Genomic DNA, 26053 nt, shown 5'->3' on the forward strand with positions numbered 1-26053 from the left:
ATGTTGTTTACCGTCACAGATTCACACAGTCCTATTAATTGCTAAACAGCTAAGCAAACAATTTTTTATGAAAGTTAAAGCCACTCACCACAGACTGGGTAGGTCTGGAGGGAGCCGAAGTGATTGGGGTAATGGTGATGCTGCTGGTCATTTTGCCAGAGACGGTTTTCCCTGCAGATGTGGAGGTTTGTCGAGGTGAGCGCAGGACAGTGCCAGTAGGTGTCTCTTTGCTCTCTGCGGTCACACTGAGAGGCCTTACTGTGAGCATGTGTGGATTGTTGCCGGCATCCTGAGTCCTCTTGAACTGGGAACCCAAGTGAATGTGTATTTTGTTGTCCTCTGTCGTTATGATGTTGGTGTTGGAGTTGTATTTGCGGATTGGTGTCGGCACCGCCTGCTTTTCTGGGGTCACCTTAAACACGGCCCGGCCCATGGTCATCTCGTGAGGCTCTGGAGAGACAGATGCCTGGGCCACAGGGGTTGTGCTGACTGTAATGACTGAGACAGGGGAGGTTGGACGGTCAGAGTAAGAGCCATTGCTTCCATCTGAGGACTTGGCTCTGGAAATGGTAGTAATGGTCACTGGAGACTTGGTCCTCTCCGGTCCATCACACGCACTCTTCGGTGATACTGTGGTAGGCTTGGGAACTATAGTGATCCGAGGCTTCTGTAAGCCCAAAGTGGGGATGATGGTAGTGCTTGAGAAGAAGTCCTCAGCACGAGGACTAGTGATCTCCAATGTTGCAGTGCTGTTTTGATGATCTGGAGTCACTCTGATATGCAACGGCTGCCCCGGTTTCTGAGGCATGGTCAACTCAGGTGCATCTCCGTTAATCTTATGGATTCCTTTGTCTGAGCCATCCTGCGCATCAGTCATCCCGTCCTTCTTCTTCATCCAGGGTATCCATGATTTTCTCATACTTAGCTCTGTTGCTGCAGGTGGATAACGTTCCAGCACTGCTGGTTTCTTGAGGCCTTTCTGTCTCAAACTGCTCATGACATGATTTTCTTCCAGGACAGATTTCCTAATGAATACTGCCGGTGTGTCCTCTTCAACAACTTCGCTACTTTCTGCATCTGTCTGCACAGCCGTTGAGGTAAGGGGAACATCCACCATCCTCCTTCCATTCATGCTAGGACGCAGTGCCCGACTGTAGCGCTTAGTGACCTCTAACTCCTTGGTGAGGTTTAGGATTTGTTGGCTCATACTTTTCTTCCTGTCCTCTTCTTCAATTAGCCTCTGCTGGAGAACTGTGTAGTCAACCTGGAGCTGAGATAGCTGGTCCTCCTTGTTCATCAGTTCATGAATCTTCTCCTTGAGGGCCAAGACATCTGCCTGCAAATCTCTGGTCCTGGCTTCCTCCATCTTGCACCTCAATCTCAGCTCAGCTTCTTGGCTCACAGCCTCTCCTTTTTCTATTGCTTTGTTTCTGGCAATCTGCATCTTCATTTCCTCCAGGAGCTGCGAAAGTGCATTGGCCTTGTCCTGCTCTGTTCTGAACTTCTTTTCAAGCAGGTCATACTCATCCTCAGTCTTCATTAAATCGCCTTCCACAACTTCAAGCTGCTTCAGGCGATTCTTTAGCCTCTCAATTTCATCTGTTAACTCCTTTACCTTGTTGTCCTCTTCAGAATAACTTGCCTTGTCAACATCAACTCTACTTCTCAAGGATTTTCTCTCAGTTTCCTCCAAATAATCCATTCTTTTCTGCATTAGGCTGACCTTTACACTGAGATCCTTTCGCTTCTCCTCTTCACTTACAAGTCTGTTCCTCAGGTCTTCTTTCTCCTTTGTGAGAGTGGACACTTTCATTTCCATCTCTGACTTGAGTTTCAAGAGCTTTTTGCTCTCTTCGATCAGTTTCTCCGTGACTTCCATGACCTTGCATTGCTCAGCCTTGAACCTCCTGCTCATGTCTTCACTTTTTTGTTCTTCTTGTTTAATTCTCTCTGCCATGTTCTTTCTCTCATCTACTAGTATTACAGTAAATGACTTCAGCTTTGTCAAGTCATCCTTCAAACTTACTTCAGCCTTTTCGAGCCTTGACTCTGCGCACTCAAGCTCTTTAACACGATTTTTAACTGTGTCAAGCTCTCTGGCTAAGTTCTTTGTCAAATTCTTCTCTCGCTCCAGGTTTGTGTGAAGTAAGGCACACTCTGACTTGCTCACATTAAAAGCTCCCTCAAGTTTCTCCAAGTCCACCATCCTTTTCTGCAACTTTTCAATTTCGATTTTCAGTTCACGTCCATGGTTCTCCTCATCTTGCAGCTTCCTCCTCAGCTCCTTACACTGTGCCTCTGCTTTTGTGATCTCTTCATCCTTCCCCTCCATCTCAAGCACTCTCTTACGCAGGTTCTCCAGCTCAGCCATGAGACTTGAGTTTCCACACTCTCCCCTGCTGATTTTGTCCCTCAACTCCTGAAGATCCTCCTCAGATTTTTGCAGCACCTTATTGCTCTCCTCAAGCTCCTCAATTCTCCGTGACAGACTTGCCAGCTTCATGCGTAACTGCCGGCTCTGTGCTTCCTGACTGGATAACTTTGCTGTCATCTCTTCGTGCTCCTGCGCAAATTTAGCAGCCTTCTGCTCTAACTCTACCTCCAACTTCTGAATCCTCTGACTCTCCTCTTTGGATTTGTTGGAGACACTTTCAAGATGTTCCTCTCTCTCCTGCAGCTTTTTGTTGAGGTCCAAGATCTTCTGGCTTTGCTGATCGATCTGGTCAATATGGAGCTGTCTCTCGTCCACCAGCATCAGTGCAAAGGACTTAAGCTTCACCAGCTCTTCTCTTACCTTTTCCAGCCGTCGGCTGTGGTCCTTGTCCTTACGGGCCTGGTATGCCTTCTCCTGCTCCAGCAGTCTTTTTAGCCTGGCAGAAACACAGGAGAAAATAGAAAATTGGATTAAACGGTCAGTGAATTCTCCTTCAGAAAGGCAGTGCTGCAAAAGAAAAGGACTCTCTGTAATCGTAAAGCAATTTATAGAGATTGCAGACATGAGGGTCAAGGCTACGAACATGAAATCAGCCACATACACAGCTAACACAAGAGAAAACTTTAACTAACATCATTAGTCATTCATAGATTTTTGATCAGGGTAAAAAGAACACAATATCATCCACAGAAACTCATTTTTACCACAAAAGGAATCAGCATAGAACTATAGCACTATAGAAAAGTCAGAGACCTTCATTTAATTTCCAGTTAAGGTGGCCATTAGTACGAGTTATTCATTTTGCATTGTCAAGAAAAAGCAGTATATTTAACAAAAGCCTCAACAACTATAACACACAAATATAATATAGGTATACAGCATATACACACTATATATTTCTATCACAGCTTCCATTCTTTTCAACAGATTCATCTGCAGCCACACCTCCAAAGTTCAATCTTAGAAGTTGGTTGATCATTTTCTGAAGTAATCAAACACATTCAGCGTGTTGAGGTCTGGACTCCTCCTGGGGTGGCCAGTCCAATGTTCAACTTTTTTTTTTGTTTGATGTGTCTTTCTCCTTTTCTGCTGAGTTGTCTTCTCATAGTGGAAGGATGGACAGAAACACCTGTTGATGTTTTCAGATCTGAAGCAGTTTGATTTTCTCCTTTCTCTCAAAGATGAAAGCTTTAAGCGCCATTCATCTCGTGGGAACAGTTTTGGTGTCTACCAGGTCTTGCACAGTTGTTAGTGGTCACATTTTCTCTGTCACTTTTAATCATTTTTGACCCTTAGTTTTGGAATCTCCTGTTTTTTCACTTATTTTTATTTGACTGTCCTCTTCTCTGTTCAAGCGGACCATCTCAGAAATATCTCCAGAAAAACAGATAATTTGTACTTAACGAGACTTAATGGCATGTTTGAGTGGAAATGAAATAAATTAAGGTTTCTGACCTGAACAACACTGTTTGACATTTCTATGAAAATCCACGAAAAAAAGTGATGAGATACCAAGCAGAGAAGCAGAAAAGGGGGGGGGCATGATATCAGAGAGCAAGGGAAGGAGGGTCAGAGCTGAGGTTCTCAGCACTCATGTGATTGTTTCTGACAACAGATTACTGTGCCTCACATGCTTGCATGATCACAGGTTTGCTGGACTATATGAGGAACCAGGCATAAAAGACCAAAACAATCCAAAAAAGTATCCTTAAACCTTTACTCCTGTGCATGTTCTGCTGTCAAGAGCAACTAAAAACTGACCATCTGTGATGCTGGTAAATGTTTACCCTGCCTCAGCTCTGCAGGAGACTTGTGCGTCACAAGTGAACCAGAGCACATTACAGTTCAAAGAGAAACTTGGTGGAAAAGTTGACTTTTTGAAGGAGGAATGTCTTCTCTGTTAGTTACTGTGAAGTGCAGATATTACAAATAACCCCAAACCACAAAGAAAGCTGAATCCAGCCTGTACACTGTTGCTTGCACACAAACATCCCTCATTTTCTAAACAGTGTTCAAACTCACCCTCTAGCTGGGAAGTATTCCAGGTGGGTCCATGCCTAACTTGTTTTGGAGTACGCCTGTAGCTGTGTAGCTGTGGGCTGCTAAGATTTCCATGGGGTCGGACAAGGGCCCCTGCTCCCTGCAGAATTGGCCATCACATTCCAAGCATGTCATGAGTGCACAATGAAAGGTGAATGCTGTGCAAAAAGGCATTGCTCCACTCACTGGTGAAATCATCCTCCCATATAAGGCACGGGATTGTTCTGCCCTTCTTTGGGCAGGGGAGGAGGGGCCTGAGCCAACGGGGCACGGCTTATTTCCCCACAAGTCTTTCCTCACTGTCTTTTCACTGTTTGCGCAGAGCCAAGTCAGGATGTTGTTTTAGGAAATGGACAGAAAACAAGCGGTCAAAGTACCAAATTGCTTAAAGATCTTGCTGTCCATGCCCCACGAGCAGGGGGTCCGGCATGACCCAAATATTTTCCTCCTCTCTTGCCACCGAGTGTTCCCATGGAAACCGGACAACAATGCAAAAGAAAAAGTTTTGTTTTGTTGGGGAACAATGCCAGAGCTGCTCTGCCCTGTCGCCCAGAAATGCCATGGGGAGAGATCTTTTCTGAAATGACTGGAATATGAATGAAAAAGTAGCATAAAAAACAAGCGTGGAGTCTGGGCTTTAAAGTTGGATGTTTTAAAAAACCATAAGTCAATGGTTAAGATGAAAACAGACATTCAGAGTTGTCTGATAAAAAAACAAGAGACAGAGTCAGGATTGTATACTGTGGTGGTGATAGGAACCAGACGTCTGCAGATTTTAATGCCTTTTTAATTTTAATGTCCACTGATGGTTTTGGATAGTAAATCAAATGGAAAATGGCCGTATTTGTGTTGCAGTCATGGCAACCCTTGGTTGCTGTCACCACCACTGTAAAGAAATCTAAGTCCGTGCGTTTCTCTACAGTGAACCACTTCACACCAAACCACTTTGAAAGACTTTGTTTACATCTCGTATCTGAAAATATCTGAAAATATGAAACATATGATTCCCTAAATGTCCAACAAGTCTGAAACAATGACTGCTGCCTTTCAAAGCAGTGTTAGTCTCAAACCATATGAATGCAAAGAGGATGATGTCATGTCTGATATTAGCTGCAGACATACAGGTTGACCTTTGCCTAATCTGCTGGAATGACCATGCCAGTAGACATCCAAGCTATTTACACTGAAGATACAGTTGAAAAGATACAGATGCTGAAGGTGTCCTGAATACAGCACCCATCTCAAGTCTCATCCACATTCCATCCACAGGACCTTTTATCAAAGATTTCTGGGGGATCCAGCTTAAATTATAGAAAGTTTTCAGGGAATATGATCTGTGAGTTACTAAAACTTCAGCTAGATTAGGGGGTATCTTCAGATATAACGCTAGCTTTGGCTAGCATACGTGTGGTCCATTTCAACAGTTCAAGTTGTTTCACCTCCTTTAAACACCACATTTGCTCCATCAGACTACGTTTTTCTATAAAGAAAGGCTCGTTATTTGAAGCTGTATTGAACCTGACGCTGTTGTGACATGCAGGAGACCAGCATTGCAGTGACGACTGTGCATGAACATAGGAAAACTAACAGGCACAATGCACATGCAAGGCTGAAAACATAAGGCTTTGCTGATTTACTGCATTAACGCTGCTGCTCCTAACCTAATGCAGCACAGTGGCGTGGTGGGTAGCGCTGTCGCCTCACAGCGAGGAGGGCCTGGGTTCGATTCCCCGGCTGGGCGACCAGGGTCCTCTCTGTGTGGAGTTTGCATGTTCTCCCCGTGTCTGTGTGGGTTTCCTCCGGGTTCTCCGGTTTCCTCCCACAGTCCAAAGACATGCAGTCAGGCCGATTGTGTAAAATGATCAAATTGTAAGTCGCTCTGGATAAGAGTGTCAGTCAAAATGCCGTAAATGTAATTTCATCAGTCTTTTTCTCAAGCTGAGACTTCAGTCAACGTCAAGTCAGTTAAGGTTGACTCTGAGTCAAGTCATGTGTCAGTCAACATGCAATGACGTGAGGCCTCATTTCTGCTAATCTTTAAAGATTTTTCAGTAAAGAAAATGTTTCTATAAAGACCCACGAACTCTCACAGAACCCGTTGCTTGATTAAAGGAGAATGTGTAATCAAAGGGAGTCCACAGGGTGACAGGGTTATTCTGTTGGTAACATGTCAAGCATGTAACAACAGAACAAACCTTTGTGGTGCTATATAGAACCCTTTTAAAAAATGTTTTAAATAGAACCTCATACATAGACATGGGGCAGTCGTGGGCTGGAGGTCAGGGATCCAGCCTCGTGACCGGAAGGTCGCCGGTTCGAACCCCAGAGCCGACAGCACATGACTGAGGTGTCCTTGAGCAAGACACCTAACCCCCAACTGCTCCCCGGATGCTGCGGATTGGGCTGCACTGCCCCCTAGTGTGTGTGTGTGTGTGTGTGTGTGTGTGTGTGTGTGTGTGTGTGTGTGTGTGTGTGTGTGTGTGTGTGTGCTCACTAGTGTGTATGTGGTGTTTCACTTCACAGATGGGTTAAATGCGGAGGTGAAATTTCCCCGTTGTGGGACTAATAAGGGTCTCTTAATTAATCTTAATCTTAATACACACAACACATCATGTTATACACAACACAATGTGCAGAACTCTTTCACACGTAAAAAGCATTTAATCATGCAAAGGGTTCTTTGGGTGTTCATTGTTCTATACCAAGCCAATATCTTTGCTGAAGAATGCTTTAAGAACCATAGCTGCGTGTAATTGCTCAGTGCTGATGATATCCAATTTCAGAAAAGCTGACTACGAGGTAATTTATCACAATATGTATAACGAAGCATCTTGTTACTGTTCAGAGAAAACATGCGCCTCCATTTCTGCCCATTTTTATTTTTCCTCATCATTTCAGCAAGGCAGTTCTTCCTTGAGTTCTCTAATTTCATGATGATTGAACCAATAGAAATGCTCCAGAATCACTTGGAATAAAATGTCTTTACATTAACCTCTTCAACTCCTTGAGACCACCGGTGGTTCCAAAATGCACTTCGTCATATTCTTCATAACGTTCATATTTCATAAGCCACATTCAAAAGTGGGCGTCGTATGAGGCTGTAACTGCCTTCTTTCCAGTCAAATAGATGGGTTATGTAATTTTAAACCCTTATAACAGAAGAAGCTGAACTCACAGTTTTTTTTCTATTGAATGTCGCCCCATTTTTCCACAAATCTGGGCTATAAACTATAAACAGATGGTGTCTGTTCAGCAATCTGTGCTGTAAAAAATAAAATAATACAAAGAGCGTCTAAGATTTTTGGCTTTCAGCAGTAAATTGCTGTGTCATAAACACATTTTCTGTTAATCTTGGGGGAACTTTTACAAAAAAGAAATCATTAAAAATGTACATTTCTTTCATGCAGTTGAATAATTTGCCTTACGATTTGGCCATTTAATTCAGATAGAAAAAACAAAATATACCCTTGTCACAATTGGCCCCTCCCAGTCCGGTCCATGTGTATTTGTTTTGGTTTTTAGTCCAGCCCCCTCGTTTCAAGACTCCACCCCTGATTGTCTCCACCTGTTTCCCACCTGTCCCTCATTTTCCATGTGTATTCAAGCCCTGTGTTTGCCCCTTATGATTGCTGGTCTTTCTGCTGGTCTTTGTATTGGTCTCTGTTGGTGTCCTGTCCCTGTCCCTGTCCCTGTCCCTGTCCCTGGTCCAGTCTGCCCGCCCCACGATCTCTCCGTATTGGTTACTTCAACCTGGACTGTTATGACTATGACCCTGGATTTGCCCATAATAAATCTTGCTTATCTCAGCACATGCGTCCACCTCCTCGCTCCCCGTTACAACCCTGGAGAATAACTTACAGTATGTAGTATTAGATAGGGATGCACAATGATGTCGGAATCATACAGTTATCCAAAGATATTCACTTCAAAAAAATGATCAGTGTCAGATGTGATGATTTGATCAATACTTCAAACCGATATTTGATGATGTATTATTGTACTGTGGAAGAGCGATGAGGGCAACTGCCCTACATTTCATTCATTTTACTACATTTGTGACTGAAATAAATGTTATATTTCTCTATGATGTACATAGAAATATCAGATAGTGACATCTTCCCACAATTGCCATGATGATATACCAATATCGAGTTTTTCACATCCATCATATGAAAAAGTGTTTCACTTCAGTTCCATGTTTTAGATGAATAAATGAATGGGAGATCAAACTGCAGCTATTAAATAAACGAACGTACAGAGACAGGCAGCGAGAGCAGTTAGAGCCCCTCTGATGGAGCTGCCAGCACAATAGATTTTATTGTTTTGGGGGAATTTCCCTTAGTGCCCTGCTGACCAATCACAGGTGCTGCTCGGTGGGTATGAAGGTATGACATCACCTGGGATGAATTTCTGAGATGAGAGGATCAGAGAGGAATGTGCTCACACATTGCTGAAAGACTGCACTCAGGCTGAGCAGGAGGATATGTGAAGAGGGGTCAGTGGTGCACGCCTTGGCCAAATACTGACTGTCGCTCAGATATTCTGAAGTTCAGCTGGTGTCTTTTTTGATCAGACTCTCTTGTTTAAAAAGGTCAGAATTGCAAATTATAGAGGTACTGACCAGTTTCACTTTTCAATAAGGACCGAACAGGTTCACCAACAGCAGACAAGGTGGAATAAATGCATATTTACAGTACATTTTTTCACTGTTGTAACAAAAACTTGTGTCAGAAGGAAGGAAACATTCCTACCTTTAATGCATGTAAGCGTAAGTTTTAATTTACTTATCAAACTTCTACTGGTCATGAAATGTTTACACAACGTAAATGTTGGGTTAAAACTACATTCTTTTGAAATAAATCTTTTATAAATCACTATTAATTGTAGGTTAAAGGCAAATGTGACACATAATAGTGGTCCAAATTGTGCGTCTTTAGAAGTGGAGCGACGAGGATAAAATTGCTACCATTCAATAGAATTCAATAGTCACCCAAACCGCTCAAATGGTTTCAGTAAAAATACACCACTAAAACCTTTCTTAACTCACTCAAACTGCATCCAGGACTTCGTTAAGGTTATGCAGACTTGTTGATGTCCTTTCAGACACAATGTGACTCATGGTGAACTATAAAAATGAAAAAAGAAACTGCAGGCAGCCACTTTAGACAACAGGGTTTATATTCACAAAGCACCTCAGGATGTAGGAGTGCTGATCTAGAATTAGTTGTTGTGACAACAACTGTCTTAAATATAGAGGAATCTGATCCAAGATTAGTCCAGCTTTGTGAGTATCAGCACTCGTGTGGTCTGAAACAGCTGCTTGTAGCAGTGAAGTTTTGTTCATTTTTATAGTTCACAATGTCATACTATGCTCCAAACCGCACCGCAAGTCTGCGCCACCTTAATGAAGGCCTGGCTGTGACTGGAGCTGCTTGAGAGAGGTTTTAGGGATGTATTGTCAGAGAACTTGTAGAGAGGAGAATTCCACCTCTGCAATGTTTCTCAGTTTTTTCAAACGCTAGAGGGCGCTCCCGAGCGAGTGCAAAATGAATGGGCTGAAATGGAGCTTTTAAGCAAAATCATAGTTTATAAATGCTTAAACACTGAATGTAAAAGAATACATTAATATCCTGAACACAGAACAGCATAAAACATTTGAACACTGCAGTTATATTTTTAAGAGTTTTTGAACAGCACATTATGTATGTGCATGAAGTCAGTGAGCGCTAACAGCCAATGAGCCAATCATCACTCTCTAGGAGTAATGCCCGTCTCCTGCTGCCCAAAACCGGTTTGCTGAAGAAAAAGGGAAATATATATATATATATATATATATATATATATATATATATATGCACATACACTCGCCGTCCACTTTTACTCTTGCTGGTAAAGGGTTGGACCCCCTTTTGCTTTCAGAACTGCCTTAATTCTTTGTTGCAAACTTTCAACAAGGTGTTGGAAACGTTCCTCAGAGATTTTGGTTGGTTATTTGAGTTCCTGTTGCCTTTCTATCATCTGGAACCAGTCTGCCCATTCTCCTCTGACCTCTCACATCAACAAGGCATTTTCATCCACACAACTAACCGCTCACTGGATGTTTCCTCTTTCTCGGACCGTTCTCTGTAAACCCTGGAGATGGTTGTGTGTGAAAATCCCAGCAGATCAGCAGTTTCTGAAATACTCAGACCAGCCTGACGCACCAACAACCACGCCACGTTCAAAGCCCCTTAAATCCCCTTTCTTCCCCATTCTGATGCTCGGTCTGCACTTCAGCAAGTCGTCTTGACCACCTCTACATGTCTAAATGCAGTGAGTTGCAGCCATGTGATTGGCTGATTAGCTATTTGTGTTCCTCATAAACCGGCTCAGAAAGGATTTAGGTGACTATTGACTTTTAGTCAACATTTGCCTTGCAGCACCAGTTCTCAATTTAAAATGCAAAATTTGGACTCCAAACATGCCTTGGCTGATCGACTGCAACTGGGGTAAGTTGAAAATTGTGTAAATTAGTTTTTCAATTCCTTTAAAGGGGCATGCTGGCCAAAATGAAGAAATTAACCAGTGCCTCTACTGTTCTGGACATGCCTGCTCGCCTCCTGCAGTGGGCTGCAATAGTCCCGAGAGTGAGTTTTTCAAGTGTGAAAACTAGGAAAACCCCCTCTCGATGATGTATCTAGAAGGTGGGCACAGCTTTGAGCCTGTTTGAGTATAAAAACAAAAACTGTCATTGAGCGATGTTGTACTAGAAACAAGAACACAACTAAACATAATCATCCTTAACCCATAATTTGAAACCTCTGTTTCCAGTTAATAACAATATGTTTTGGTTCCTTGTAGCTCATCAGCTTATTATTAAAGTAGTCCATCCAAACTCTGTATGTCTCGTGTGATTTCATTCAATGCACCATTTTATAGGCATTTTCAACCCTCTGGGGTCCGAGGGCCTTTTCTTGACTTTCGCATATCTCCTTCAAAGGCTGTTGCATTTAACATGATACTCATGTTTTACACTAAAATGCTGCATTATCTTCATTGCTCCTTTCCAAAACTGCTGCAGCAACTTCTGCTGTAAACTCTCCACACAGCATTTTACATGTGTCTCTGATGTGGAGTCAATGAGAAATGAAAGGTTTCCGGCGTGATGGTCATTCCTTAGTGATTTTCTGAGTGTCCATTGGTCAGTTTCACACAAAATGTAGACGGACACACAAATCCACCAGTTCCACATGGTGAGAGACAGAGGACGTGTATCTCAGCTCCTCTTTTCATAGCCTCATAACTCCGGATGTGAGTCGGGTATGATCTCGTGATAAGACTACTTATCACTAAGATAGAGCAGCATATATAGAAACATGATGTAGTCATGTGGACGAGTTTGTGGACCCCAGCGGGTTAATCAGTCTGTTGACAACATGCAGTAATCAGACCAATCTCTGGTAATTTATTGTGGCTACTTCATGGTGGCACAGTGGGTAGCACTGTCACCTCACAGCAAGAAGGGTCTGGGTTCACTTCCCTGGCTGGGTGACGATGGGCTTTTCTGTATGTTCTCCCTGTGTCTGTGTGCATTACTAAGATATACAGACATGCCTATTGGACACGCTGTATTACCCCTAGGTGTGATTGCTTGTTTATGGATGTATATGTCTGTCTGTCTGCCCTGCGATGGGCTGGCGATCTGTCCAGGATCTGTTTTCTGCATCTGCCCAACGACTGCTGGGATAGGCAGGATTTCTTCATTGCGAGTGGAGATTCCTAGTGTTTGTATGATACATACATACATAGGTTTTCTAAGCCGCTTCTCCTTCTGGGTCGCAGGGGGTTGCTGGAGCCTGTCCCAGCAGTCATCGGACAGGATATACCCTGGACAGGTCGCCAGTCCATCAGAGACACACACACAGAGTCCAGCAGAGAGAGAGAGAGAGACACACACACACACACACACACACACACACACACACACACACACGCACAGACACAGACACACACCTGGGGGAAATTTAGCATGTCCAATTGGCCTGACTGCATGTCTTTGGACTGTGGGAGGAAACTGGAGAACCCGGAGGAAACCCACGCAGACACGGGGAGAACATGCAAACTCCACACAGAGAGGACACCGGTCACCCAGCTGGGGAATCGAACCCAGGCCCTCCTCGCTGTAGGGCGACAGCGCTACCCACCGCACCAATAATAATGCAGGCTGGGTATTGTAGTGACCACAAAAAAAGGATTAAAAAATTGTGAATTTTATCAGATGGACGAGGCAGAGGGATGAAATGCTACAGAACACTGCATAAGATGACAAGTAATATATTAAATGCTAGTGTTAAATCGGAATGCCTCTTTAAAGACACAGATTTGTTTTCAGTTTGTTTGTCTTCATGTTCTCCAGACAGTCAGCCTTAAAGGGGAAATTAGCAACTTTCTCCAGACAGCTGGCCTTAAAGGGTAATTAGTTAATTAGCATGAGGTCATGGGCTGTCATCTTCAGCCACGTCCGATAGACTGTAAAACCGCAGACTACTCTGTTCAAGTATAAACACGTCTGAGTGAAATCCGCAAACGCTGAACATGCTGATTTGATATCATACAGTATTATGTTGAAATCTGCAATGTAATTTATTATTTCTGCTATTATTGTTTTATCAGTTAACCTGATTCCAGTAGCGTTTCGTGTACAGCTCCTGGGCATTTTGAAGTTTTTATAGCATGTTCAAAGCAGCTGTGTGTTCGCTCCTTTGGCTTGCAGGGTCCTCATGTCAACTCTCCATAACATCTGAAGTGCCCTTCGTGTGAGTTCAGTGCCCTTTTAATGTGAGCAACAAATGTTTTATAACACAGGCGTGTGGTGGTAGCTTAATGTACTTTTCTGCCGCTGCACTTTGCAAGAACTGCTGCACATATAGTGGATAATTAGATTAAGCTGTAATAGTAAATAGCTTCAAACCTAAATGAACAACAGACTTTTTTTCTGCAGGGCAGCTCTTTTGTTCTTTTGCTTTCTCTGTACACGAGCTCTGCGCATCCTTAAGCTCATCTTTTTGTATATTTCATCTTTTTTTGAACGAAATGATTTTGTCATATTGTTTTTGGGACCATTTTTAACACGATTTAAGAAACATTTAAGTACTGTCACGATTGGCCCCTCCCAGTCCTGTCCATGTGTTCGTGTTGTGTTTTGATCTTCCATGTGCATTTGTTTTGCTTTCCTAGTCTGGCCCCTTGTTTTTGTGACTCTTCCCCTGATTATTCTTGCTTGTTCTGTTGTATTCTGCTTTATGTCATGTCTGGCCCCGATCTGTCCATGTTGGCTCTATGACCCTGGACTGTCTCGACCCTGATTTTGGATTTGCCCTTAATAAATCTCGCTTATCTCAGCACGTGCGTCCGCCTCCTCGCTCCCCGCCACAAGTAAGAAAGTCATTATTTCAGGATAAGTTTTTATGAAGAGATATTAAGTCAATGACAAATTAAGTCAACGTTTTGAGACAGCAAGTCATTATTTTACTTAGCAAGTCAATATTACAAGAAGAAGACCATGCAAGATTGGGCTTCAATGGTTCCAGGGTGAAGAGAGAAGAGAATTTGGTTTTGAAGGGGGTTTTTTGTTTGTTTTTGTTTTTTGTTTTTTTTAGGTTTTAGACAAGACACAAAGGCCCCCCTCAACTATTACTGCCCCCAAAATATTATTTATTTAGATTTTCATTGTAAAAACACATAAAGACGTAAAGCTGTCCAAAGTAGTTCCACTAATTGACTAGCATTAGAATAACGCACTAGCTAGAGTGCTAGCTAGCTATTAGTGAAGCAATCTGGTTGTTGAAGTGGAATTAAAAACACAGCAAAACTGGTGCTAATTATATGCACTTTAAATGCACTTATCAGTTAAAGGTTGCTTTGTTCATTACTGTTAGTAGTAGTACACAATAATAATAATAATAATGATAAAAATAGTGATGATAAATAACATAATAAATAAAATAGTGAGGGTCTAAACTGGTGCATCTCGGACGGACGTAGACGGTGGAAGGAAAGCATCCTGTTGTGAAAGCAGTGAGGTAATGTGCGTTTTAGTGATGAATTGAGCTTCTGGGACTCTGGATTTTCCGCTCAGTGAGAATTCAGCTGCGCATAGCAGTTTAGGCTCCCGTATCCCCACCGGCCCCCCAAACACACGCTCCATACGCCTGATAGCCATCATCCACTGTAGGGGTCTTATCAGATGGGCCCGGGACATTAACAGCACCCCTGTCCTGACTTGCTGAACCTTTTTAAGAACTGGAAGGACAAAGCTTTGGGATGCTTCAGAGATCACTCAGCCGAGCGAACAAACACAACTCTGTGGCTCAGCCTCTGCTCTTAACCCTTAACAGACTGAGCAATATCACTCCGATAACAAAAGCATGATGTAATATAACATCACCTCACTCATCGCTCATTAGCTAGACGCATGGATTTCCTTTACTGATATCTAAGAGGACATTTTCTGGGAAAAAGAGGAACTTTGTTATTATGGTTCTCAACTGTGGAACTCAATTCCATCTTTTATTAGACAGTCGAGCTCAGCGCTCACTTTTAAGAAACATTCAAAAATGGACCCCTTTAATACGGTGCTTAATTAAAATTCTATGTCTGCTTGGTATTTATCTTTTCATTTGAATTTTAAACGAATGCTCCTGGTTTCATTTGTTAATGTTGAGTGAAAGAATCTGTGAAGCACTTTGATCTGCCACCGATGCTCTGTAAATATAGATATCGCTAGTGTAACATGTATCTCCATTTTTATTGATTTTTATTGAAAATGTCCCGATGATTGGACCAATAGAAATGCTTCACGGCACAATTTCTATTTATTGCTGACTTTGACATATTGGGAAACAAACACAATATAAAATGTGCCATTTTCTTTTCGTTTTTTTTCTCAAAATGTTAAATTCAGCCCATAAACTAACTGTTCGCTTTACTTACTGTACTTACTGTCTTCTTCGAGATGATGTCCTTGCTGCTGTTGTTTGTTGTTTTTGTTACATTAAAAGATCACTTTCAATTTACTTAGTTCCCAGTCAAAACAGCCACTTACAAATTGTTCATTGTTCAGCATTTTTCAGTGTTTAGTTCCCACTATTTAGTTTTATTACAGCTTCCATTCTTTTCAGGAGACTCACTTTCAGTACAGAAATCTGCAGACACACCTCCAAAGTTCAGTCTTAGAAGCTGGTTGATCGTTTTCTGAAGTAATCAAACACATTCAGTGGTGTTGAGGTCTGGACACTGGGGTGGTCAGTCCATTGTTCAGCTTCTTTGATGTCTGTGTCTCCTTTTCTCAGTGAGGCTTCTTCTTCACAGCCACACATCCTTTCAGACCCATAGCGCTGAGTGGTCTTCTCACAGTGGGAGGATGGACAGAAACACCTGTGGATGTTTTCAGATCTGAAGCAGCTTGATCTTCTCCTCTCTCTCAGAGATGAAAGCTTGAAGTGTCTTCAACGTCTATCAGATCAGTGATTCATGTCTATCAGATCTTCCAGGTGGTGGTTAAGAGTCCTGTTTTCTCTGTATATTTAAATCAGTTCAGTCATCAACTGATTGAAGAGTGTTGGAAACTCCTGGATTATTTTATCTGTCACCTCCTCATTTAATGGCTGTTTTGAGTGCAAATTACATAAATGAAGAGTAGTCTCAGTGCTGTTTCTGGATATTGAACACACTAAATTAAATTCCAAACTTTATTTCTTTGACAATATATATTGAATCATAAATCATATGAGCCCCAGCACTGCAATCTCATATTAGTGACCATGCTCATTGGCTACGGATCGCTGGCCTTCATGCTATGACATCTCATTTTGCCGTGAGCTGTTATAAAAGCTGTTTCCCGGAGGTGCTGCCTGTTGTGTCGTTTGCCCTTGGGTGGCCTCTTCATCTTTTTAGCGAGTCCTTTTAGTTCTTTCACTAATCAGAGGGGCTTTAGGGGGCCCACTCTGGAGCTCCTTCTGCTTCATACACTGCTGTGTGGGGTCTTTGTGTGATTTAACTAAAGCCCATGCTTATGGAGACTGGAGCTGCAGTATATGTTATATATACTGTCTCTGTTGGGACAAAACCTTCTAACGAAATGAAACTGCCAGCTGCCCTTTACATTGTGTCAAAATTTTATAATGAATGGACACATACAAATGGCCCGAAATGACCCTGAATAAATGATCTCTCTGTTATCTTCCATTCAGAGTTAAGTATGTTTCTTGCTCCTCCTGTAAAGTTCCCTTTTGGAAATACAAGCTTGATGTCGTGAAGACTGAAAAAAAAGTGAAAACTTTTTTCAGTGTTACATCAAACCATTTTCAGAAATCGTATACGACGCATTCTTAATGAATCTGAAGAACTATTCCACCTTTCCACCTTTCAAAGAGCCATTTGAGCATGTAAAGGTTCTATAGAGAACTACTGGGTAAAGAATTTTTAAAGGTTCACAGTGTAAAGGTTTGGTTTTGGTGTTATATAGAACCATTTTCAAAAGGGTTTCTTATAGAACCATCTGCAACACATTCTCCATCAATCTGAAGAACCATTTCACCGTCCAAGAACCCTTTAATCATGCAAAGGTTCCTTGAGTGTTCCTGGTTCTATATAGGACCATTTTCTTTACAAAAGAACCCTTAAAGGATCATTTTTAGGAGTGTAGTTTCTCCAAAATGATTTGACTTGTTTCCAACCTCGCATTATCCCTTATCATTAAATAGGCTGTTTTTGTTACTGTGCCTTTAAGACTGATACATGTAAATAAAACAGAGCTGATTGGATGCCTTCTATTGTGCTTAATTTAAAAAGCAGTCCAGGTGGTAACACTCCTTATAATTTCAGTGTGAATGGGTGGGGCTAAACTGCCGTAGGCCGAATAGGTGGTCGTGTTCGAATGTGTTGATTTCTGTGATATCACAGAAACAGTTCATTCAATATTAGTTTGCATATATGAACTTTATGGACTGAAGAGTGAACAATATGTTTTGAAACTTTAAGTTTATATATTATCTCTCTTTATTATTCTCTATTATAACTCTTTCATTTCAAAGTAGTAACAATTGAGTTGTCTATGATTGGGCCCTTTAATGGAAGTTAACGGATTATGATTTTGTTACAAGTAATTCTGGAGTATTTCTACTGGTCCATTCATCATGACATTTAGACATAGTGTAAATGGCAGCTGGCATTTTTAGTTTTTTTTTTATTTAAACAGTGACGGCACTTTCTTTGTCATGTCCTAATTTCTAATTTACATATTAAACACTAAGCAGTTGGTCACTATGTGCTTTTAACAATAGTTTGGAACTGTCAAGCTAGATGTTCTCCTCAAAGCACGTTGAGCTGTCCAATGACGCATTTTGAAAAGATGTGGTGGAAGTTCCTGTATCTCAGAGAATGTACAACAAGAGCCAGTTATGAGGAGCCAGGCCACTTCCTATTCCTCCCGTTATATCAAAAACAGGACTGCTAAACAGCAGAGGGCGCCCGCAAGGGAGTCCTAAATGAATGCGAGTGAATGGAGCCCAACGGCTAAAAATGAAATGTTAAAATAATTTCTCATCACTTACCCAGAACGTTTCTTTAATTTTAGAAAGAAGCAGGATGTATTTCACTAAAAAAAACAAAGAAATCTTATTTATATATTTCCCTTTTTCTACAGCAAACGGGTTTTGGGCAGCAGAATGCAGGCATTACTGCTAGAGCGTGCTGATTGGTTGGTGAGCGGAGCAGCTCATTGGCTGTTCGTACTCACAGACGTCATGGACGTACATGAGGCACCGTTTTAAACTCATATAGCTCGAGTTTAAAAGGTCTTAAAAACATAACAGCAGTGTTATAATGTTTTATGCTGTTCTGTGTTCAGGATATTAAAGTAGTCTTTCACATTAAAAATGTTTAAGCATTTATAAACTATGGTTTTGCTCAAATGCTCCATATCAATCCATTCATTTTGGACTCGCTCGGGAGCGCCCTCTAGCGTTTGAGAAAACCGGGAAACATTACAGAGTGGGAATTCTCCTCTCTACAAGTTCTCTGGCACAATCTACTTCAACCTCACAGCTTGGTAACATTGTTCAATTGGGGAGACCTTGCTAGCTGGTAGCCATAATTCTGCCTCTAAATTGGCCACAATTCTGCCTCTAAATTGATTCAGCAATTTGACAGTAATTGTGCTTTGAACTGTGTTCCCTGTAGATGCTGCGTTAACTTATCTTCACTAATGGAATTGCCAAAACATGTCATTTGACCAGGAACGCCAAAACTGTTGCACTGACTGTAAGGCTGTCCTTCTGCAGGGCCTGCAAGATTTGATGTTTTCTTTCGAAAAGGAAGAATATTTAGAAAACCTACATTTCAAAAGAATCAAAATGTGCCCAAACTTTTACTGAGCACATCCCCAGTCATTCAGTACCTCTCGCGCTCCTGCTCCAGCAGGTTGGTGAAGTCATCGCTCTTGTTCATGAAGTCGGCGTGCTTGCGTTTTTCACTGTCCAGTTCGTTAATGGTTCGGCGGTGGCACTTCTCAGCCAGCAGCAGCTGCTCTAGCATGCGCCTGTACGTCTCTCTGTGCTTCTCCTCTAAACGGTCCAGCTTCAAACAAAACAAACATATTCATGTGAATACAGTAAAATCCAAAGTTTAAAATTCAACTAAACCTGCTCAACAGCACTGAAAAGGCACCTATCAGCGTTAAATGATTTTGTAAACACTGTAGTCATCTCACATGACGAGTGCAGGTGTTCATTTCAGGAGCCCATTTCTTTTCCTCAGAACTTATTACTTTTTGTCATGATTCATTTTTATATGACCATTTGTAACTTCACTATATCCCCTAAAAAGAAACGGACTGTATAAGCTCTCTTTAATCATTGCTACATATTTTGTGAACATGCCTACTTGCCTTATGCTGTGACATCACAACAATCCAAAGAGTGAGATTTTCTGGTCTAAACACTAGGAGAAAAACACCTTCAGATCTCGAAGGTGGGAGGAACCTTTTGGGTGGATACTTGAGGGCAGACTCTGTTTTTTCCACTAGCTGGCTAACGCACATGTTTACATCACTGGCTCCAAAGTGGCACAGTCATCTAAGTGTTGGCCCTAATCTCAGACAACTGTGATGCCATATTCGGGCATCCACCTCACTGATGTGAGAAAACAAAGCACAGCCAGCCACATCATTCAGCTTTACAACAACACTTAAACGTTATTGAGCAGTCATTCGTAAACGTCTTAATGATTGCATGATAAACTGAAAACAAGTTCTGTTTTGCAGCCTAGTTTCCTAGTTTCTGGGGACTGAACAGAACAGTTTGAAACTATATTTATATGCATATATGTGTGACTTCCACCATTTAAATTAAGTCTTATTTCAAAAAAGTCGGGGATGAGCTCTTGCCTCAAGTGGAGGAGTTTAAGTATCTCGGGGTCTTGTTCACAAGTGATGGTACAAGGGAGCGGGAGATTGACAGGCGGATTGGTGCTGGGTCAGCAGTGATGCGGGCTCTTTACCGGTCTGTTGTGGTAAAGAAAGAGCTGAGCCATAAGGCAAGGCTCTCGATTTACTGGTCGATCTACGTTCCCACCCTCACCTATGGTCATGAGCTTTGGGTAATGACCGAAAGAACGAGATCGCGAATACAAGCAGCCGAAATGAGTTTCCTCCGCAGGGTGTCTGGACTCTCCCTTAGAGATAGGGTGAGAAGTTCGGTCATCCGGGAGGGACTCGGAGTAGAGCCGCTGCTTCTCCACGTCGAGAGGAGCCAGCTGAGGTGGTTCGGGCATCTGGTTAGGATGCCTCCTGGACGCCTCCCTCGGGAGGTGTCACAGGCAAGTCGACCCGGGAGGAGACCCCGGGGAAGACCCAGGACATGCTGGCGTGACTATATCGCCCAGCTGGCCTGGGAGCGCCTCGGAATCCCCCCCAGGGAGCCAGTGGAAGTGGCTGGGGAAAGGGAGGTCTGGGCCTCATTGCTTAGGATGCTGCCCCCACGACCCGAACCCCGGAGAAGTGGAAGATAATGGATGGATGGATGGATGGATGGATGGATGGATGGATGGATGGATGGATGGATGGATGGATGGATGGATGGATGGATGGATGGATTTCAAAAAGCAAGAAAAATAAACTTTTCCATGCCATGTGCTCTTTAACGCTGATAATTTTGCTGTGAACATCATTAACTGCATTGTGCTAATGGAAGGCCTGTATTTAAAAGCATTTCCTTTTGTGTCTCTAACCTCCACCATGGGGATCTCATAGACATCATCCTGGGGAGCTCTGTCGCAGGTCAACTGGTTGTCCCTTTGCAGGGCCTGTAGGGGTCTGATGGGAGCAGCCGAGCCATAGTAAGCCTCCAGGGCCTCAGGCTGCGTCCGCTCTGACTTCAGCATGTGGATAATGTCCTCACGAGCCTGCCAAAACAATCCATCACAGTCATCTTTAGTCTCATTAAAGAGTCCCAATGGCTTAATAACTGCATCAAAGCGTTGGATGATTCACCAGTAGTGTCAGTAAGGTCATAAAGCTGTGACCTAATGGAGTCCAGCTTGAGATTATATAAGTGCACAACACTATAGTACCCACAAGAGGGAGCCATATACTTTGAGGCCAGTTTACCAAAGACATTGTCTGGTAACTCTTTAAGCAGTAATTGTTGAACAAAATCCACATTTCTTTATTATAACGTAATAATATTTAATACACAATCACTGGCCACTTATTTAAAAGATCTACACACTAAAAATGGTTCTTTGTGGGTTTTTCAGGACAGAAGTTTTTTCTATTTAGAACCATGTGTTTGATTTAGAACCATTCGAATGCTGAAATGGTTCTTTGCATGGTGAAAGCGTTCTTCAGATAGATGGAGAAAGTGATGTATATGGTTCTATTTAGAACCTTTTGAAAATGGTTCTATAAAGCACCAAAAAGGGTTCTTCTACTGTATGCAAGCTTGACAATGTAAGAAAGGCAGAGTTTGTCTTGGGCTCCATTTGCAACAAGGTTCTGTACATACCCATATGCAGCACATTCTCCATCAATCTGAAGAACCACGTCATCATGCAAAGTACAAAACGGTTCTATAAGGAACTTGGAGTTCTAACAGGAACCACTGTCTTTACTAAAGAACCTTGTACCTCCATTCACCGGCCACTTTTTCTGAAACACCTGCCTTCTATCTCCATTCACTGGCCACTTTATTAGAAACAGCTACTTTGTAGATCCACTATATTGGTGTATTATAGAGTTTAACCCCCCAAACCCCCCAAGCCCTCCTAGCACTAGTGGTATTGTGAGATTGGGCAGTACTGGATAGTGGGTAGAATTGGGGAGAAAAAAAAAAAACACAAAAACAAAACAAATATGACTCAAACATGCAAAAATGATACAATTATGAAGGTACGTTTGAAAGGAATGATTTAATTGGTAAGTAAATCCGGCGTGCATTTCAACATGCTACATGGGCAGTGCTGGCGTGGGCTTGTACTCCAGCAATCATTCTTTGACATTATGCAGTCATCGTTGCCATAGCCACTGTTACAAATTATATATCGCTGCTGTCTGAAGAAAACCTCGTATCTCCAAAATATTAACTTTACAGGAGAAGGAAAAAACATACTTCACTTTCAATGTAAGTCAATGGAACCAGAATTTTTCCCGTGTCATTTTGGGTCATTTCTTTTAGGCCACTCATCAGAAAATTTACAAACAATGTAAAGAATAACAGATACTTTCAAATTATGTCAAAATTGAATAAGGCCAAAAATGGAGATATTTGACGATATATGATAATATTTATGATGTACTCATAACTCATATTGAAACCTTTATTTTGGCCCTCAAAGATAATGCCACACTTCACACCTCGGCTTATATTCTCATTTACAAGGCCATTACAGGCTAATCTCGCATTGTCTGTGTCTTCCATAAAAAAGTGAAACAGTGATGCTGTGATAAAACATCTGACCTGAATTTGCACGTTATTGAGCGCCTTCAAGGGTCTTTAAAGGTGCAGAGTGTAAGATTTAGTGGCATCTAGTGGTGAGTTCGAGGCTTGCAACGAACTGACTGCCCCTCCCTCACCCCTCTCTTTCCAAACGTGTAGTAGAACCTATAGTTGCTGTCAGGTTTTCAGCCCTCGCCTGTACAAATTTTGTTCTGCCTCTTCATGGTTTTACTTCTTTGACGACGAAAATTCGCCATCCCTCAATTTTTCTTGTGCTAAATAAAAAATATAATCCTTCATGTGTCAAAACTTCTTACAACAGAAAAATAATTAGCCAGCACCGGCAGCAAATACTGATTCTGCTTCTTTCTACATCATCCAACCAGAGCTACAGCACCACCAAATTCAAGCTGCTGCTTCAACGTAAGAATGTGAAAGGCATCTTTAAAGGCAGTGTTTGGTTTGTCCACACTGGGCTACTGTAGAAACGTGGCGAGACAACAAAGAGGAGCCAATACAAAGGGCTCATCCTAAGCTAATAAAAACACAACAATTCAGTTACAGGTGATCGTTCACTAAGGACATCAGGGTTGTGCTTATTACATTTCATTTCTACTAATAGATCACATTCAATTTTACACACTGCACCTTTAAGCCAGTGCAATCCAAAACAATACATATTAGTCTGATTAACTTAAGAGAGACAAAAATGTAAATAAATGTATCAGTGGTGTCTTACCTGTACCTCTCCCTCCATGATGCTGAGCAGGCGGACCAGCTCTTCTTTGGAAAGCTCCATCAGTCCTGCTTTCCTCCTGCACTGATCTGAAGGTTTCTCTGCTCTCTTCACCGTTCCAGGAACCACATTCTCATCTTTTCTCTCCCTCTCTTTCTCCTTCTCAGCAGTGACGGTCTGCTTCATCAGCTCCTGTATGCTGTCCCCGTGCTCCATCTCTTTGTGGAAGCTTTTCCCGGGCTGTTTGACCTGCAGGTGCCCGCTGTCTGGAGACTCCATTCCACTCGTCCTGGACCTCATTCTGACCAGCAGACAGAAACAATAGCTTTCAGAATGGAAGATTCAGCACATTTGCACACAGTAAGCAGGTGGTATGTGCACATTCAACCTTGAAGACAGTGATAGAGACCTACGTGTTTGCCGCTAGAGCTCTTTACAGCTCAGTTGTGGGAAGATGCTTTACTTTGCAAAACTTTTAAGTGCCTTAAAAAGCTGTTTATTTGGGCAGTAAGAGTTTATTTGCTTGGAAAGGAACTAATATAAATAACAAATTAAAAAGTAGTGATCAGTGGTTAAAAAGATGGTTCTTCAAGGGTTCTTTAGTAAAATTTAGAACCATTAGAGTGTGTTGTATATAGTTCTATATGAAAGAAAGGGTCCTTCTATTGCTACAATCTTGATATTATAACAATTGAACCCTTTTTGGTGCTAGATATAATCCTTTTCAAAAAGATTCTGTATAGAACCACACACTTCCGCATCTATCTGAAGAACACTTTCATCATGCAAATGGTTCTACACAGAATTCCTGGAAGAACCATATTTTTAAAGAGTGTAAATAAACAAAGATTATTATTGTAAACAGTAGTAGCAGCAATAGTGATACACTCTTAAAAAGGATGAATCTTCAAAGGCTCTTTAGCAAAGAAAGTGCTTCTGTATGGAACCATGAGCACTCATAGAAGCACTTGCAAGATTATGCGGTTCTTTGCATCATGGTAGGGTTCTTCAGATTGATGGAAAATGTGCATAAATGTGCATAAAAGTTGTTTCAAGCTTAACATAATAATAATAATACAATAACCCATTTGGGTGCTATTATAGAACCCTTTGACACACCTCCTGTAAAAGGTTCTCATGGTTCCATATAAAATGGTTCTATATAGAGCCACTTGCTCTAAGGAGGAACCCTTGAAAAACCATGCGTCCTAAAGTCACAGCCTTAACAGTGATGGTGTTGTTTTTCGAATGTGTTTAAAATCGGGCCTCTGCTTGACTACAGGTGCTCACTGGCCTGAGTGAAGACCAAAGCAGCTGGGTCGTTTGACATCACCGGGTAACACTGAGCGTGTCGGAGTAAGTCGAGCTTTTGGCAGTCAGTGGTGGCGCTCTGCTCTGCTGAGCTAATGTGAGGGCCATGAGGTCACCGCAGTAATTAGGAAACACACCCGTGCCTCAGAGTCTCTTTATCTGCTGATGGCATTTTAAACCAAAGGCCAAAGGTAAGCTGGACAGTCAGACCCCTCAACGGCTACAATCCTGCCTGATGTGCTCATCTGTTTACATCAGCTTATTTACTTTGGGCTTCCCATTCCAACATCTACTAAAACAACTGTTTTATTACAATTACTGCCTGGGGTAAAGGTTTAGGGCTATCTAGTTAGCTATAGCCAAAGCAACACATCAGAGAGAAAAGTAAACTTCATGAGAAATTGGGTGAAGACAAAACTTTTCTAAGGAAAATGTCAATATCTTTGGCAGCTATGATTTTTCTCAGACACCATCAGCCAGATCACTTACAAAACACACCAGCTCAAAAATATACAAAAATTTACAAAATATTCAGCTGGAAAAACCAACATGACTGTAAAAAAAGGGACTAAAATTAAAAGCGTTTTCAGGAAAATTGTGGGAAAAAGCGCCTTTTAACATTATATTCGAATTAGACTTACGTTACTGTTCAAATCACCTGTCATATAAATAATTTGTCATTATTTTATACACAACAATAACTTAAATATTATAAACTATTTAACACAAAGTACTTTCAAGTGTCTGATTCAATATTTCAAAACTCCATTGAACAAAAAATATGATAACCTATACACTGTTATCTGTGTCTAGTTACATCCACATTTTCTCAAGTTATCTACATTTACATTTATGGCATTTAGCTGACGCTCTTATCCAGATCATTTTACACAGGGAGGCCAAGGCGGTGTTGGGAGTCTTGCCCAAGGACCCTTATTGGTATAGTATAGGGTGCTTACCCTGGTGGGGGATTGAACCCCAGTCTACAGTGTGAAAGGTCAAAGGTGTTAACCACTACACTGACCAACCACCTCCAATGTACCCAATCTACTGGGTTACTTATTTTATTATACCTTTATTTTCAATGTTCAACAGCAATAGAGTCTGCAACCAGATATTTATCATTAGCATGTCATTATATAATCATATGTCATTGAAAATACTGATTTTAAATGTTTGATGTATGTACATTTTAAATACTGCAACATTATTTGCTGTGTACTGCACTGGTGCACGTTATATTTTTGTCTTACAGAATAAAACAATAAGATTAGCAGCCTTTTCCAGTTTTTTTAGAATTGTGTGCTGTTTTCTTTTAACATATAGAAATATTAACATAGAATTAATAGAGTTTCATGTTGGCTTTTTGGCTTTTTGGCAGAATCCCAGACTGACCACTTTATACAGTGCCTATCAAGTCAGGTTTTCAATTTCATATTCTTTTTTTTTTGCATTTTGTCCAGTTTTTTTGTCCAGTTCCACACACTCTCAGATTTTAGATCCTATGGTTTCTCTGACTTTTACAGAATATCAGCATCTTTTAAACATCATCTGGTGGGA

The 26053-nt window shown here is 41.7% G+C and overlaps 1 protein-coding gene across 4 annotated transcripts in view; it reads right to left on the reverse strand.

The window, feature by feature from the left end:
* The window catches only part of LOC108426310 (filamin-A-interacting protein 1), a 61691-nt gene that overhangs the window by 12888 nt on the left and 22750 nt on the right, over positions 1-26053 (reverse strand). For all 4 annotated transcript variants that reach the window (XM_017695700.2, XM_017695701.2, XM_017695698.2 and 1 more), the window contains exons 2-5: positions 23186-23483; positions 20741-20914; positions 18912-19090; positions 89-2870 (exon numbers count right to left, since the gene is read on the reverse strand). In XM_017695700.2, coding sequence (XP_017551189.1) covers positions 89-2870; positions 18912-19090; positions 20741-20914; positions 23186-23482 — 3432 coding nt within the window. In that variant the 5' untranslated portion in view covers position 23483. The remainder of the gene's footprint in view (positions 1-88; positions 2871-18911; positions 19091-20740; positions 20915-23185; positions 23484-26053) is intronic.

Source organism: Pygocentrus nattereri, chromosome 4 (assembly GCF_015220715.1).
Source record: "Pygocentrus nattereri isolate fPygNat1 chromosome 4, fPygNat1.pri, whole genome shotgun sequence".
Lineage (NCBI taxonomy): Eukaryota > Metazoa > Chordata > Actinopteri > Characiformes > Serrasalmidae > Pygocentrus > Pygocentrus nattereri.